Source organism: Bos indicus, chromosome 3 (genome assembly GCF_029378745.1).
Source record: "Bos indicus isolate NIAB-ARS_2022 breed Sahiwal x Tharparkar chromosome 3, NIAB-ARS_B.indTharparkar_mat_pri_1.0, whole genome shotgun sequence".
NCBI lineage: Eukaryota > Metazoa > Chordata > Mammalia > Artiodactyla > Bovidae > Bos > Bos indicus.
The window spans coordinates 26,507,148-26,524,715 of NC_091762.1; the positions used below are offsets into that span (position 1 = coordinate 26,507,148).

Below are 17,568 nucleotides of genomic sequence, written 5' to 3' on the forward strand. Positions count from 1 at the left end.
GATGACAGCCTCTGTCCCCTGGGATGGTGTAACAGGATAAACATCCGGGTTGTCGTGGATAACATACGTACACACAAACCTGCCAGTCTACCCATTCTCTAACCTCTAAAATGTAGTGGTCACTCAGCTTTACTGCAGAGGAAGTATACCTGTGAGTTAGGTTTGTCTCAATTAAGAGGTGGCTGGGTGAAGCGAATGCTAATTAAAAGTATAATATAGGAAGAGGCGTTTCACTCTTTTTGCTTTATTAGCTTCTGTGTGTGTGTGTGCTGAGTCACTTCAGTCGTGTCCGACTCTTTGTGACCCTGTGTACTGCAGCCTGCCAGGCTCCTCTGTCCTGGGATTCTCCAGGCAAGAATACTGGAAAGGGTTGCCATGCCCTGCTCCAGGGGATCTTCTCAACCTAGGGATCAAACCCACATCTCTTGCATCTCCTACATCGGCAGCCAGATTCTTTACCACTAGTACCACTTGAGAACCCGATTATTAACTTCTATATGATTTCAATTCCTTCACCACTTCCTCAAAGAAGTCCTTCTTAACTAGCTTCAAGCCTGCTCTAAGTCCTCCCAGCTATGTGGACCTCCGGACTGTAGCACTGATTGCCACAGCCACTTCACAGTCATACATGATCTGATTAATGCCCATCTCCCCTAATAAGGCTGGAAGCCTCAGGAGGACAGATTGTTTTTCAGTTTTGCTCACCCTTATACGGGCTTCCCTGGTAGCTCAGCTAGTAAAGAACCCGCCTGCAATGCAGGACACCCTAGTTCGATTCTTGATTCAGGAAGATCCCCTGGAGAAGGAATGGGCTACCCACTTCAGAAGTCTTGGGCTTCTCTTGTGGCTCAGCTGGTAAAGAATCTGCCTGCAATGCTGGAGATCTGGGTTTGATCCCTGGGTTGGGAAGATCCCCTGGAGAAGAACAGCTACCCTCTCCAGTATTCTGGCCTGGAGAATTCCATGGACTGTATAGTCCGTAGGGTAGCAAAGAGTTGGACTTAGTGCTCAGAAGTGCCTGGCACATTTAATGTTTTTAAATTAATGTATGAATAATCAAGCGCTTCTCCAGTGGTTCAGTGGTAAAGAATCCACCTGCAATGCAGGAGACACAGGAAATGTGGGTTTGATCCCTGGGTCAGGAAGATTTCCTAGAGGAGGGCATGGCAACCCACTCTAGTATTCTTGCCTGAGGAATCCCATGGACAGAGGGGACTGGCAGGCTACAGTCCATAGGGTCTCAAAGAGTAGGACACAACCAAAGAGACTAAGCATGGATGCACATGAATAATCAAACAGTAAAAGTTTTTACTTCTACATCTACTTCTGCTTCTTTGACATTGAAGTGCCTAAAGCCTTTGACTCTGTGGATCACAACAAACTGTGGAAAATTCTTCAAGAGATGGGAATACCAGACCACCTTACCTGCACCCTGAGAAACCTGTATGCAGCTCAAGAAGCAACAGTTAGAACTGGACATGGAACAACAGACTGATCCCAAAAGGATCAGGGGAAGGAGTATGTCAAAGCTATATATCATCACCCTGCTTATTTAACTTATATGCAAAGTATATCATGCAAAAATGCTAGGCTGGATGAAGCACAAGCTGGAATCAAGACTGCCGGGAGAAATATCAATAATCTCAAACATGCAGATGACACCACGCTTATGGCAGAAAGCGAAGAGGAACTAAAAAGCCTCTTTGATGAAGGTGAAACAAGAGAGTGAAAAAGTTGGCTTAAAACTCAACATTCAAAAAACAAAGACCATGGCATCCAGTCCCATCACTGCATGGCAAACAGACAGGGAAACAATGGAAACGGTGACAAACTTTATTATCTTGGGCTCCAAAATCACTGCAAATGGTGACTGCAACCATGAAATTAAGACGTTCACTCCTTGGAAGAAAAGCTATGACCAGACAGCATATTAAACTTAGACAGCATATTAAGAAGTAGAGACATTACTTTGCTGACAAAGGTCCATAAAGTCAAAGCTATGGTTTTTCCAGTAGTCATGTATGGATGTGAGAGTTGGACCATAAAGAAGGCTGAGTACTGAAGAATTGATACTTTTGAACTGTGGTGCTGGAGAAGACTCTTGAGAGTCCCTTGGACTGCAAGGAGATCAAACCAGCCAATCCTACAGAGTCAACCCTGATTCTGAATATTCATTGGAAGGACTGATGCGGAAGCTGAAGCTCCAGTACTTTGACCACCTGATTCAAAGAGCAGACTCATTAGAAAAGACCCTGATGCTGGGAAACATTGAAGGCAGGACGATGAGATGTTTGGATGGCATCACCGACTCGATGAACTTGAGTTTGAGCAAGCTCCAGGAAATGGTGAAGGACACTGAGTGACTGAACAACAAAAACGTATTTTCCCATCCTTCCCTTCATACATAATCTCTACTACATGCAGAGTTAGCCAAGGATTCTAGGTACAAAGGACGTGAGCTAATGAAGACATGGTCTCCCGTTTCCCCCTAGGGGTTAGAGCAGGAGCCTCCAACCTTTTTGGCACCAGGGACTGGTTTCATAGAAGACAATTTTTCCATGGACCAGGGATGGGGGATTGTTTCGGGATGATACAAGTGCATTACATTTATAGTGCACTTTATTTCTATTATTATTACATTAACTCCATTTCAGATCATTAGGAATCAGATCCCAGAGGCTGGGGATCCCCAGATTCTTTCATTTCCATTCCTGTCCCCTGGCTACTGATTGAGTGGTTCTTTGTATGTAACCTTCGCTAATTGCATCGCTATCTATGAAAACATTTTATTCTAGGTTGTATGCCTACAATTTCTAAATTCCTATTGTTATTCTCTTTGTGCTTGAAGGTATGCCTTTTAATTCTTTCTGGCTTTTTCTAAAGCTAGATAGTGCAAAGCAAATAGCAGCACAACATCCCATTCTATAAACGCAAATTCTCTCAAGGTATTACGGTAGATACCAAGATTATAGACAAACAGGGGTCACACTGCGCAATGGCATTTCCATGACCGTCCTGTTAATGAAGGAGAATCTGGCTTCACCACTGAGCCCTGCTGAAAGCCATTAATACTTCACCGGGCAAGACAATGGGAGAGAGGAAAGAACCCAATAATCATATGCAGACATTTCAAATCACATCCCTGATTGCTAGAGGAAGGGGTTGTGCCCCAGAAGGACATCATCCTATTGTGTTCATAATAACTGAGTGGCGACAGGAGTCCTAGGGAAGGTTTTCAAGGGCCCAGGTTCCATCTAGCCATGGCATGCACAATGCCCCTTTTTTGATTAATACTGCCAAACAGAAGTCAAACTATAAACTCTGAGGGCAACTCTTTCATATAAAAATACCTTGTAAGCTGGGTGCTCGACAGTGTTGCACTTTGGAGACAGATGTTCACCATCTGGCTCTTTCAGCTGCACCCACGCTTCTATTTTATTCTCATATTCCAATACCTGGTCCCACAGCAATAACACTAGCATTTGGATAGCATGTCATGCTTAATAAAGCATTTATTACCCCATTTTGTCCTTGCCTAAGTCTGGTGAGGTAGGCAGGGAGATGTAAAAGGAAAACCCAACAGTTACGGTGTCACGTAAAGGAAGGTTGCTTGACACTGGCAGAACTCATAGGGCAGCAGGTCAATTAAGTTGTTACGTTGTGAGACACTGCCCACTGCCTGTGGGTGCAGACCCACCTTGTCACGCCCTGACCTTAAGAAACTGACTCACAGTAACTAAAATGAATGTGAGCCTGAGACGGATTCCAGAATGCTACTTATAATTCAAGAGACACTGCCAGCCCAGGGCTGAGATTTCAGGATGCACATCTGGTAATGACAGTGGCTCCCATCCTTGCTGTATACACCTCACATCAATTGCATCTCCCTGTTACACCAAGACAAAGCTGGGAGGCTTTGCCAGTTTAGAATCTGAACGATGAAAGCTAGAGAAACTGTTTGAGATACCAGAAGGAGTCTTAGAGAAGATTCCATCAGTCAGTGGGCTCTGAATATCTGAAGATTGTATATTATAATCCCTGCATCCATCTTCAGACTAAAAGCAAGCATACTTGAACCTCAAAGTTAACACTGCCTCTCTCCTAAACAGGGCTTCACAGGTGGCTCAGTGGTAAAGAATCTGCCTGCCAATGCAGGAGATGTGTGAGTTTTATCCCTGGATTGAGAAGATGCCCTGGAGGAGGAAATGGCAACCCACTCCAGCATTCTTGCCTGGAGAATTCCATGGACACAGGTGTTAAAGCCACGCATTCTGGGAAACAAACTCACTCCGAAAGACAATGCAAATAGTGGAGTGCAGTTTATTACACCGGCGGGCCCAAGGCAGAGTCTCCTCTTAGCCAAGAACCCTGATCAGCCCACCACCCCAATTTCCTTGAGACTTACACAAAACAGAGGAAGGGTAAATACAATCACAATAACCCCATCATTCATGCATTAGGTGTTCAAACAGTTAATAATCAATAAGCCTGCAGTTACATCCCAATAGATACAGAAAAGGTTTATGACCTGTCCGGAGGCAGGCGTGATTAGAGTATGTTTTCTCTTAGGCAATGAGTAACCTGGATGTGATCTTCAAGATTCCCCTGTCCAGAGGGGGTCTTATCCTTCTACTGTAGTTTCCATAGGCACTAAGCACAGAGTTCAGAGTCCATTAGAGAGGTGGCCGAGCATGATCAGCATGAACAGGCCTAAGATGGGGTCCAGCTCTGTTTCCTCCTTCACAGGAGCCTGGTGGGTTACTGTCCAGAGTCAGACATGACTCTGTGGGGTTACTCGGTGGGTTACTCTGTGGGGTCACAGAGTCGGACATGACTGAGCACACACACACACTCTCCTAAACAGTGCCCGGAAAGGACACTGATAGTGTTGATTTAATGTGCCTTCAACTGACATGACCCACCTGTCGTGTCAAATGGGTATAGTGTGTGTATGCATGTTGTTAAAATCCCTGTGGAGCAGTGAGTGTATGCCAATCCTCACACCTCACAGACGGAAAGAACTGAGGTGCCTGGGGAATCTGCAACTAGCTAAACACCAGACAGTCAGCAAATGTTCCTACCAGCCTGGGAGCCAGGGCTTCTCAGGTGACATTCCCTTTAACCTGGTGTGTGGAACATACAACCAAACTCTCGGAGGGTAATCTTACATCTTCTATTTCCTGATTTTATCAGGGACCTCACTGTAGCTGCTGAAGTTCTAAAAACAATGCCCACCACAGTCACAGAGACCAAAGTGTGGAGAAGGGAATGATTTCTTCAAGGCTACACCCCCAGCTAAGGTGAACCCGAACTCTTTCCCCCAGGCCACCTATCTCTACCTTTGCGGCCTTTAGACTTTGTCCTTAGAGGGCACCTTTGCTTAAAAAGGCCCCAGGGCCTCAGTCCACACTGTGACTGGCCTAAACACAGGGCTTTGCCATGTAATCCTAACTCAAAAGAGGGCAACAATTCTAGCGAAGAAGAAATACAACTCTCTTCAGCAGAGATTTGCAGAGTAAGTGCTTTGAAAATGACCGCCAACAGGAAGAAGGGAATCTGAATAGTTCCCCAAAGGGAAATTCTCAAAGAGTTTGTATTGGTTAGGATACAAACTGCTATATAAACAATCCCTAAATCTCATAGCTAAAAAAAAAAAATTATTTCTTGATTAGGTCATAGTCCGACGTGGGTGAGCTGGGATGAGAAGGGAGGCACTGGAAGCCTGTGTTCCGCTGTCATTCAGGAGCGGAGGCTTACCAGTCTACCGAAGGGTCCATGGCCAACAGCAGATTAAAAACCTCTGATCTAGTGGCTCCACAGTTCTCTAGGGCCCTGCAGTTGTCCATCAGTTCCTTTGTATTCAGCGGGCCAACAAGAAAAGAAACAGCACGAAGAATCATATGCAAAGTTTTAGAAGGGCAGATAAGAAATGACTTACACATCGCTTCTCTCCACATTCCACTGACTTAGAACTGCGTAATACGACCCATGTAACCGCAGTGAAGAATAGGAAATGTAGTCTCTGGTAGTGGGGAGGAAAAGGGACATGGGGGTTAGTGGACACAAAGCATTATCTCTGCTACATGTCAAACACATATTTAGTGGATTATGCCAGTGATAATAAAAATACTATATGGTTCAGTAATCCTGAATATAACAATGAGACTAAGTGCTTCTATACCGCAAATGTGTAAAACTACAAATACTATAAAAATACAAATGTAAAACTACATGACACAAATACTACATGACAACACAAAATGATATAATAACATAAATGATATGATATCAAATTCTAAATGATATAATAATACAAATACTACCCAACCACGTATTAGGTAGGAACCCACTTCTGCTCAGCCTATACAGAGATGGTTACTATAAAACTCTTAGAGGAAAACACAGGCAGAACACTCTTTTGACATAAGCACCAGGATCTTTTTGGACCCACCTACTACAGTAATGAAAACAAAAACAAAAATCAACAATTGGGATCTAATTAAACTTAAAAGCTTTTGCACAGCAAAGGAAACCATAAACAAGATGAAAAAACAACCCCCAGAATGGGAGAAAAATATTTGCAAACAAAGCAATGGACCAAGGATTAATCTCCAATACACACAAACTGCTCATGCAGCTCAACATCAAAGAAAAAAAGACAAACAACCCAATCAAACTCTGGGTAGAAGACCTAAATAGATATTTCTCCAAAGAAGATCTAGAGATGGCCAACAACACAAGAAAAGATGCTCAACATCGCTCATTGTAAGAGAAATGCAAATCAAAACTATAACAAGGTATCACCTCATACCTGTCAGAAAGAAAGGCCATCATTAAAAAATCTACAAACAATAAATGCTGGAGAGGGTGTGGAGAAAAGGGGGCTCTCTTGCACTGTTGGTGGGAATGTAAATTGAGACAGTCACTATGGAGAACAGTATGGGGGTACCCTAAAAAACTAAAAACAGAACTACTGTACGACCCAGCAATCCTACTTTCCATATACCCAGAGAAAACCATAATTCAAAAAGATACATGCACACCAGTGTCTATTGCTTCCATGTCCTGGCTATTTACAACAGCAGAGCCAAGACATGGAAGCAACCTAAACGTCCATCAATAGAGGAATGGATAAAGAAGATGTGATGCATGTATACAATGGAATATTAGCCATAAAAAGGAACAAAACTGAGTCATTGGAGAGATGTATACAATGGAATATTAGCCATAAAAAGGAACAAAACTGTAGTCATTTGGACCTAGAAACTGTCAAAATAATGTAAGTCAAAAAGAGAAAAACAAATATTGTATATTAATGTGTATATGTGGAATCTAGAAAAATGGTCTAGAAGAGATGGTTATAGGAGCAGCCTTGTTGGTAAGGAACTGAAGAGATGGGAGGGAGTCTGTGTTAGAAAAGGCAGTAACACCGGGTCCCCATCAGCTGAGAAGAAAAAGGCACAGAGGGCTTTTTAAGTGTTTCCTGAAGCTTAGGTACAACTCTCCCAGGGCTGTTTATCCAAAGTACTTTATTGGTTTTATTTAATACACTGATTGGTTAACTAGCTGGTTAACATGATAATTCATCCTCGCTTGGAGAAGGGCATCAGGCTTGAAGGTGAAACTGAAAGCCAAGGAGAGCTCAAAGGACCAGGGTCAAGTCGCTCCCCGCAGATCCTAGTGCAAACCAACCGTGGCGCTATTCTGCGCCCAAGAAACAGGAAGTTAGATGCCAAAAAGGACTTTGAGGTCAGCCAAGGAGAGCTTGGTGACAAATTCTTCAGATCCTGATAGAATCTGTTTGGCTAAATCTTTCTTTTTTTCTTGGAGTTGCAAGATCTTCTCTTCCACTGTTTCCTCACAAACAAATCTGAAAAACAGACAAGCAAACAATCAAAACCCCAAAGCAGCATATCTCAAGAAATATTCAAACTCTACGTATGCTTAGTTTTTAAAGGAGATTTCTTCCTCTATTTTTCCTTAGGTTTGATTAATAACTCTATGTTTAGGAAACCTAAACAACTTAGACTAAATATATACATGCGTTTAAAGTGATCTGAACTCAGACTGGCTTTTTATTTCTTTTCAAAGCTGAGATAATTGAGAAACGCCAGAATCACAAGAGATATGTGCCTAGTCACTCAGTCATGTCCGATTTTCTGACCCCATGAACTGCAGCCTGACGGGCTCCTCTGCCCCTGAGGATTCTCCAGGCTAGAATACTGGAGTGGGTTGCCATGATCTCCTCAAGGGGATCTTGCCAACCTAGGGATCGAATCCAGGTCTCCTGCATTGCAGGCGGATTCTTTACCAACTGAGCCACTAAGGAATATGCCAACCCCAAAAAATAAAAATTGTAGAGATCCACCTTTCACACAAAAAGCTCCATCTTGGCAAGTTCAGAAGGTGTAAAGCTATCAGGCTTCTGCTAGAAATATGTGTACTGGTTAAAGTACAGAGTGTCTTCTTTCACGGCTAATTCACACTGAAAACAGGTTTGACCAGTTGAGGAAATGCCACTGTTGTCCTTTCTTCACTCATTCAATAAGAACTGATGGAGATTCACTGTATGCCACGCACCATGCTAGGTATAGGAACATAAGAGACGAACATGCTCGTGCAGTCAGAGGACACAAGATAAGGACGTGAAAACAAACAGCAAGAATAATGACAGGCCCTGGGAACTGCTCTAATGGAAATATGTCCACTGTACAAGACGAGTGAAAGGAAATCTGTCTGGGCTATTCAGGGACGACCCCATTGACGAGTTAATTCTTCATGTGACTTGTAGGATGAGCAAGGGTTTGCCAGATGGAACAATGGGGAGGGCATCCCAGGGAATGGGAACATGTATAAAACCATGGCTAACATGTGCAGCAACATGGATGGATCTAGAGATTATCGTACTAAACCAGAAAGAGACAAATACCACATGATATCACTTATATGTGGAGCCTAGAATACGACAGAAATGAACATATCTATGAAACAGAAACAGACTCACAGGTACAGAGAACAAGCTTTGGCTGCCAAGGAGGGTGGGGGTGGAGGAGGGACGGCTTGGGAGTTTGGGGTTAGCAGAGGCAAACTATTCTATGATGGATAAACAGCAAAGTCCTACTGTACAGCACAGGGAATTATATTCAATGTCCTGTGATAAACCATAAGGGAAAATATAAAAAAGAATATATATAACTGCCACTTTTGCTATACAGCAGAAATTAACAAACACTGTAAATCAACCGTACGTCAATAAAATTAAAAATAACAAAGAAAAAACAGAATGAATGGAATAGAGAAATTGTCCAACTCTTTGCGATGCTATGGACTATAGCCCGCCAGGCTTCCCTGTCCATGGAATCCTCCAGGCAAGAATACTGGAGTGGGTTGCCATTCCCTTCTCCAGGAGGTCTTCCTGACCCAAGGATCGAACTCAGGTCTCCTGCATTGTAGGCAGATTCTTTACCATCTGAGCCTCAAAGGAAGCAGGAGTATGATTACATGTTTAAGCTATAAAGTAACCACTTACATTTAGAAAAAAAGAAACAAAACCTTTGCCGAGTTTTGGAACATGGTATGCTTGGGGAGGTCATTCAATCTGGCCAGGGCAAAAGGCAAACACTACGCTGTACTACAACGTGGTGGGGGCGGGGTCATGAGTGACCATTCCTGCAATGCTAAGAAACTTAAGAGTTGAAAGAAGGAAATGGCAGTGGATGGGAAGAAAGGGATGGTTATAAGAAACATCTAGGAAATAAAATGAATGGACATGGTTTGTGAAAAGTAAGAAGATGGAGTCTGGTTTTGGCTCCATGATTAGATAAACAGTGGCACTATTCACAAAGATAAGGAATTCAGAAGAATCAACAGATACGGGGAAGTAGGGAGAAGCCATCTCAGCGTGTGATACTGTGAGTCCCTGGAGCATGTAACTGTACTTGCTACAGGGGGACTCCCCACTTTTGTTGTCTGTTTAGTTGTGAAGTCGTATCTGACTTTGCAACCTCATGGACTACATTCTGCCAGGCTCCTCTGTCCATGGTATTTCCCAGGCAAGAATACTGGAATGGGTTGCCATTACCTTCTTCAGGGGATCTTCCCAACCCAGGGGTCGAACCCAGGTCTCCTGCATTGCAGGGGAGTTCTTTACCACTAAGCCACCTGGGAAGCCTAATAGGTATTCATTGTTTTGAGTTGAATGAGATAAATCCATGAGTAAATGAATAATGGGTGCGGATGTGGACACTTGGATTCATATATTTTGTGGGGATTTGGATATCCGGGCCTGAAGGTTAGGAGACCTTGGAACTGATGGTATAGATTTTGGACTTGCTGGAGTAGATAGGATTATTGAGAGGTGCATACAAAGTAAGCTGAGAAGACAGCTAAAGACAGAACAACTGACACAACTGCTGTACCTGGCACATTCTGGAATTCATGGGTGCCCCTTAGCAAGAGCAGCTTCAGTGACGTGACAGGGGTGAAAGCCAGTTCATACAGGTTGAGGAATGAATGGGAAATAAGTAAAGACAGACAATGATTTCTAATTCTTCAAGAAACTTGGCCATGAAGATGAAGGAAAGCAGTCCATAACTGGGCTGGATTGCACTGTTAACGCAGGTTCTAACATTGTTTTTAAAAAGAGGAGGGAGTCACGTAGAGGGACATTCTACAAAATAACTGCCCTGTGCATTTTAAAAATGTCACTGTCAGAAAACACAAAGAAAGACTGAAGTGTTGTTCCAGATTAAAGGGGACAAGAGAGTCAGGAGAATTGAATGCGATGCAGGACCTTTTGCTGGTAAGGACATCACTGGAACAAGTGGCAAAATTGAATAAGGTCCATAGATCAGAGGATAGTATTGTATCATTGTTAACATCCTGGTTTTGATAACTTTATTGTGATTATGTAAGAGATGTCATTTTTAGAAAGTGCCTCTTTTAGTATTTAGAGGTAAAGGAACATCATGTCTGCAACTTACTGTCAAATGGTCCAGAAAAAAGCTTACACACACACACACACACACACACACACACCACAAATGTCACAGCAGTCAGGAATTTTTTGGTATTATTCTTACAATCAAGAACTCTGGGGTATTTTTGTAAGAATTCTTACATTCTTTCCTATGTCTGAAGTTATGTCAAAATAAAAGCGAAAGAAAGAGAAAGAGGAGGGTCCTTTCATGGGCAGCCTTGACTGAGATAAGGCTCATCACTGTACTTAAGTTTTCTTCTGCAGGGACCAGCTCCAAAGTTACTCCCAAATTGCTTGAGTTCCCCTCCTGACCATGAGTGCCAAGGAGGATGAGCCCCACAAAAACCATCAGTACAGTGACCACCAAATACTTTACATTCTGTTTAAACACTACTCAAGAAAGATTTTCACAGGAGCAGATCTTGGCCCCAGGAGACCTTTACATACTTACTTATGTATGACGACATCTTTTTGCTGCCCTACTCGGTAGATTCGGTCACAAGCTTGATCTTCAAGTGATGGATTCCTGTGAGAAGACAGGGTTTGAGCTCAGGGGAACTGACATCCTCGACAAGGGGCGGGCAAATCCCACAGGCCAAATCCAGCCTGCAGTCTGTCTCTGTATGGCTCTTGAGTTTGAAATAGCTGTTACATTTTTAAAGGTTGGTAAAAAAAAAAAAATCAAAACCAAAATCCACAAAAAAGAATATGTGACAGAGACCTATGTATCTGCAAAGCCTAAACTATTTATAGAAAAAGTTGGTAGATCTCTGTTCTAGTCTATGTGGGGCTTGGAGACTCCCAGATGTCTTCTTGACCTCTCATGAGAAACTGGGCTCAGATTTGCCTCCAATAGGAACTCTTAGCACCACCATCAGCTGAAAACTATAGGTAACAGAGGCTAAAGTGATGCTCAAACCCAATCATTAACTAGCTGGATGACTCTGGGCAAGTCATCTAACCATAACCTAAAAGGCTTGGGAATGGGAGGACTGGCAAATGATCATTAATGCCTTTATCTTTTTTAAGATTTTTTTTTTAACTGTGGACCACTTTTAAAGTCTGTATTGAACTTACTACAATACTGTTTGCTTTATGTTTTGGTTTTTTAGCTGCAAGGCTTATGGGATTTTAGCTCCCCAACCAGGGATTGAACCCACACCCCCTGCGATGGAAGACAAAATCTTTTAACTACTGGACAATCAGGAAAGTCCCCTCTAATGCCTTTTTCAACTTTTAACTTTCTATGATTCAAATAAGGAGACTTAATTTGTTTCCTTCTTTCTAGATTCTCCTTTTCAATTCCAAACTAGTTTCTCATCTTACCTCTTTAAAAACTTGAATAACATTTCTCCAATTCAGAAACCAGCATGATTCCAATTCTGCTTTCCTCATGTATGGGGGTGGCAGGGGTCCCAAGTAAGACCTAAACACATTCTCCAGGAAGATAACAACAGGTGGGCCTGTCTGTGCCCATCTGGGCTGCCTGGAGAACAAATGACAATCCCTGGCAACGGTGCCTGGTGCAGCAATCCCTAACTGGCATGATTGAAAAAGCAAAACTGGGACAGATTATGATACTTTCTCCTAGCAACACATGATCATTTGCTTCATATCTAGGAAGGATGCTGCTATGCTCCTGGTGTTGACACTATGAGTGATGAGTCCAAGACTACGTGTTAAGCATGTATCTAACATAATTAGAAAATTTCTTTGCCTTTTCCTTTAGGAGTAATGGTTCTCCTTCTTTGCCAATGCTGAGATATCCTTGGACGTGAACAAGTATGTCTGAAATACAGTATTTTGAAGAGATAAAACTCTTCGTTGAGTGAAGTAGCTCTTAGCCATGAGAAAAAGCCCTACTCCCAGTTTCCATGGAAACAGACATTAGGTTAACAATAAAGTGAACAAACTATTTTAAATAGTCATTTGAATCCTGCCTTGCTCAGGAATACAGGGCCATCAACTCAGCCTACACCATTTTGATCTGTATCTATACACACATATGCACAGAGGCAGCTCCACAATACGAAAGGAACACACTCATTATGAGGTCAGGTTTTACTGCCCCTCTGGTCTCCCTGCGATGCAGGGACAACTCAAGAAAAATCCATAACTGTTACCAGTGCATGTCCAGAAGAAAAAGATGGTTTCCTCCAGTCAGGTTTAGACCGACACCTCCAGCCAAGAGAGAAATTAGCATAACCTTCAAAAGGAAGCACACCATTCACTTTACACAGATTCGGTCTCATAAAGCATCTCTCCTCCTGTTACAGGTTCAATACCAAGACCAATACAAATAAGCAACATGTTCTTATCAAATTTCCTTCTGCAGTCATAAAGGCACTGTTTCAAAACTTTGAGATGCTATTTTCCCTGCCTCACCTTTGAGAAGATTCTCATTTAACCTTGTTTTGGTGAGTCAATCTCAAGACATTAATTGCGTGCCCGCCAAATATATGAATACTACCATTTAGAGGACTGCGGCTGGTCAGTTCAATACACTTTCCATCAACCAGATACTGTCTAATCCACCAGTCCCCCACCACTGCTATGACTCTCCTGCCTATCACTCAACTGCTGTTTGGTCACTCATTCTTGTCTGACTCTTTGTGACCCACAAAGAGGACTCTAGCCCACCAGGTTCCTCTGTCCATGGGATTTCCCAGGCAAGAATACTGGAGTGGGTAGCCATTCCCTTCTCCAATGAATCTTGCCAATCCAGGGATCAACCCCAAGTCTCCCCCTTGGCAAGCAGATTCTTTACCACTGAGCCACGAGGGAAGCCCTAAATTCCCATCATCCATAATTAGATGTCTTTGAGAGGAGAGTGAAAAAATTGGCTTAAAACTCAACATTCAGAAAACTAAGATCGTGGCATCGCGTCCCATCACTTTATGGCAAATAGATGGAAGCAGTGAGAGACTTTATTTTGGGGGGCTCCAAAATCACTGCAGATGGTGACTGCAAGCCATGAAATTAAAAGACGCTTACTCCCTGGAAGAAAAGCTATGACCAACCTAGACAGCATATCAAAAACAGACATTACTTTGCCAACAAAGGTCCGTCTACTCAAAGCTATGGTTTTTCCAGTAGTCATGTATAGATATGAGAGTTGGACTATAAAGAAAACTGACCACTGAAGAATTGATCCTTTTGAACTGTGGTGTTGGAGAAGACTCTTGAGAGTCCCATGAACTGCAAGGAGATCCAACCAGTCCATCCTGAAGGAAACCAGTCCTGAATATTCATTGGAAGGACTGATGCTGAAGCTGAAACTCCCATACTTTGGCCACCTGATGCGAAGAGCTGACTCACTGGAAAAGACCCCAATGCTGGGAATGATTGAAAGTGGGAGGAGAAGGGGACGACAGAGGATGAGATGGTTGGATGGCATCACCGACTCAATGGATATGAGTTTGAGTAAGCTCCAGGAGTTAGTGATGGACAGGGAAGACTGACATGCTGCAGTCCATGGGGTCACAAAGAGTCAGTCAAGACTGAGCGACTGAACTGAACTGACTGTTCTCCCACTGCCCTCCATCTTTCCTCATATCAAGATCCCACACATCCTTCCAGGCTTGCCTTTTCCACAAAGAGTTTCTTGATCCTAACCAGTTCTGTCCTTACTCTCTTTAACCTTCATATTTTATTCTCTTAGAGTATTTTCACACTTTGATATGTACCCCTGATAAATGACAAAAGAATCAAAAATACCTGGAGGGATCAAAGCTATGAATATTTTTCAAATGATCTATGTTAAAATTTTCTGTGTAATCGGGAACAATCTGCTCTTAATTACAGAACTCAGCTGTGATCAGCTCGTACCTGAGGGCCCCGGGGGCTGTTAAATGCCTCTACCAAGTCCATTCTCTGTTTAGGGTTGACAGAGCCATCGATGGTGGCATAAGTAAATCCACATCTCTTAAGATGCAAGGCTACAACCTTCAGCATGCTGGTCCACTGAGAGACAATGACACTGGAAGAAAGGAGAAAACAGAAAACCAACGCAGATGAAATGAACTCATCTGCAGGGCTTCAACACCTGCTGTCCATACGATTCAGTTATCAAATGTGGAAGAAGGAAAGCCTTCTGATACCTAAGGGTACACACTTAGGTGACATAAGATTATAATGCTCCCAGGTATTTCTATATCTAGTCTGCAACTTATCTTGTGTGAAATGAAGTCAGAACAAAGTGGTGGTGAAACTCAAGTGACGGCCGCAGCCTCCGATTATTTGGGGGCCTAGTTCTCATCTATAGGAGGTCTGTCCTCCTGCAGAAAAGGAGGACAGGCCCCTCCCCTTGCCAGTCAGAACCATAAGCCTCTAGGGCTTCTCTGTTCCCCCCATGCTGTGCTTTAATTAGAGTTTTACATGTTTAGATCAAATCTTTCTGATCTACAAATGCAGCGAGTAACACAGAGTAAAGTAAAACAAACAATGACTGAACCTCCTGCATCCCCGCCCCTAGCTCAGCAACATGCCCAGCACTGTGGGGGCTCCCAGTCTGACCACACCCCTCTCCCTCCATCTCCCTCTGTTATTGTCTTGCTTTGTTTAAGATGCTTCTTCTCTGCTCTTAAACACCTCTTCAGATGCTCAGCTTACTTAGATCCTCCAAGGATTGCCTTTGCAACCAGTGTCAGAAACCAGTGTCAGAAATATTTTAATTAGAAATCACAGGGAATTTGTGCTGTAACCTCAGTACTTTCTGCTGAGTGTGACTCAAGGTCCTTGATATAAAAAGCTAAGATTTGTAACCATTCACAATATCCAATTTTCTTGCATAATTACAAGCAACACTTGGATAATGAAATAACACACTTACCTCTTTTGGGACCCTGAATTTCTTCGGACTGCCTCCAATTCTGCCAACAGAGATGAAATCTGGGAAAAGGTTGAATTAACATAAGTAGGTTTAAGCAAATTTGCTTTTCTCCATTTTCTCTCCCCTGAATGAAGGAATCAATGTCCCCCAGGGCCTCTCGGCTTTAAGTATTACTCCTCTCTGGTTCCCTCTCCTCTCTGCAGCCAGAGGACTATTTCCAAAATGCCACTTTCTTATTTTCTTTCACTGACTGAAGAACCTCCAGTGGCCTCCCACAGAGAATAAAGCCCAAGCTCCTTACAATGACCTCCCAGATTCTCACTTCCTCTCACATCTCCAGCCTTATCCCTCATTACACCCAAATGATGCTTGGGTGATACCAACATTCTCCCTCCACTGAGCCGTGCTTTGTCTCATCTTTGTCCATTCTGTTCCCTCTGCTTAGAACAGCCTTCAGTTCAGTTCAGTTCAGTCCAGTCACTCAGTCATGTCCGACTCTTTGCGACCCCATGAATCGCAGCACACCAGGCCTCCCTGTCCATCACCAACTCCCGGAGTTCACTCAGACTCACGTCCATCGAGTCAGTGATGCCATCCAGCCATCTCATCCTCTGTCGTCCCCTTCTCCTCCTGCCCCCAATCCCCCCAAGCATCAGAGTCTTTTCCAGTGAGTCAACTCTTCGCATGAGGTGGCCAAAGTACTGGAGTTTCAGCTTTAGCATCATTCCTTCCAAAGAAAGCCCAGGGCTGATCTCCTTCAGAATGGATTGGTTGGATCTCCTTGCAGTCCAAGGGACTCTCAAGAGTCTTCTCCTACACCACAGTTCAAAAGCATCAATTCTTCGGCGCTCAGCCTTCTTCACAGTCCAACTCTCACATCCATACATGACCACAGGAAAAACCATAGCCTTGACTAGATGGACCTTTGTTGCCAAAGTAATGTCTCTGCTTTTGAATATGCTATCTAGATTGGTCATAACTTTTCTTCCAAGGAGTAAGCATCTTTTAATTTCATGGCTGCAGTCACCATCTGCAGTGATTTTGACGCCCAAAAAAATAAAGTCTGACATTGTTTCCACTGTTTCCCCATCTATTTCCCATGAAGTGATGGGACCGGATGCCATGATCTTAGTTTTCTGTTGAAAACTAAGATCCTCCTGCCCCCAATCCCTCCCAGGGATTGGGAGATTGGGAGTGGGAGGAGAGGGAACCAGAAAGGAGTAATACTTAAAGCCGAGAGGCCCTGGGGGAGACTGATTCTTTAATTCAGGGGAGAGAAAATGGAGAAAAGCAAATTTGTTGAGTTTTAAGCCAACTTTTTCACTCTCCACTTTCATTTTCATCAAGAGGCTTTTGAGTTCCTCTTCACTTTCTGCCATAAGGGTGGTGTCATCTGCATATCTGAGGTGATTGATATTTCTCCCGGCAATCTTGATTCCAGCTTGTGTTTCTTCCAGTCCAGCATTTCTTATGATGTACTCTGCATATAAGTTAAATAAGCAGGGTGACAATATACAGCCTTGACGTACTCCTTTTCCTATTTGGAACCAGTCTGTTGTTCCATGTCCAGTTCTAACTGTTGCTTCCTGACCTGCATACAGATTTCTCAAAGGCAGGTCAGGTGGTCTGGTATTCCCATCTCTTTCAGAATTGTCCACAGTTTATTGTGATCCACACAGCCTTAGGTGCCAGCTTAATGTCATTTCTTGGAGGTCCTCACCAATCCAAGGTGCCCACTGACTATGTGCAACTATACACC

The 17,568-nt window shown here is 43.2% G+C and overlaps 1 protein-coding gene across 4 annotated transcripts in view; it reads right to left on the reverse strand.

The window, feature by feature from the left end:
- Positions 1-7,512: 7,512 nt before the first annotated feature.
- Positions 7,513-17,568, reverse strand: part of TTF2 (transcription termination factor 2) — a 53,727-nt gene continuing 43,671 nt past the window's right edge. Inside the window, exons 19-24 of one of the 4 annotated variants that reach the window (XR_011565718.1) lie at positions 15,810-15,868; positions 14,807-14,957; positions 13,102-13,184; positions 11,430-11,504; positions 8,369-8,584; positions 7,734-7,870 (exon numbers count right to left, since the gene is read on the reverse strand). Coding sequence is in view for 1 of the 4 variants with exons in the window: in XM_019956730.2 (XP_019812289.2) it covers positions 7,726-7,870; positions 11,430-11,504; positions 13,102-13,184; positions 14,807-14,957; positions 15,810-15,868 (513 nt within the window). In the remaining 3 variants the exon portion in view is untranslated. Of the gene's footprint in view, positions 7,871-8,368; positions 8,585-11,429; positions 11,505-13,101; positions 13,185-14,806; positions 14,958-15,809; positions 15,869-17,568 lie in introns of all 4 variants that reach the window. The other 3 variants (XM_019956730.2, XR_011565720.1, XR_011565719.1) reach the window with 3 other exon arrangements.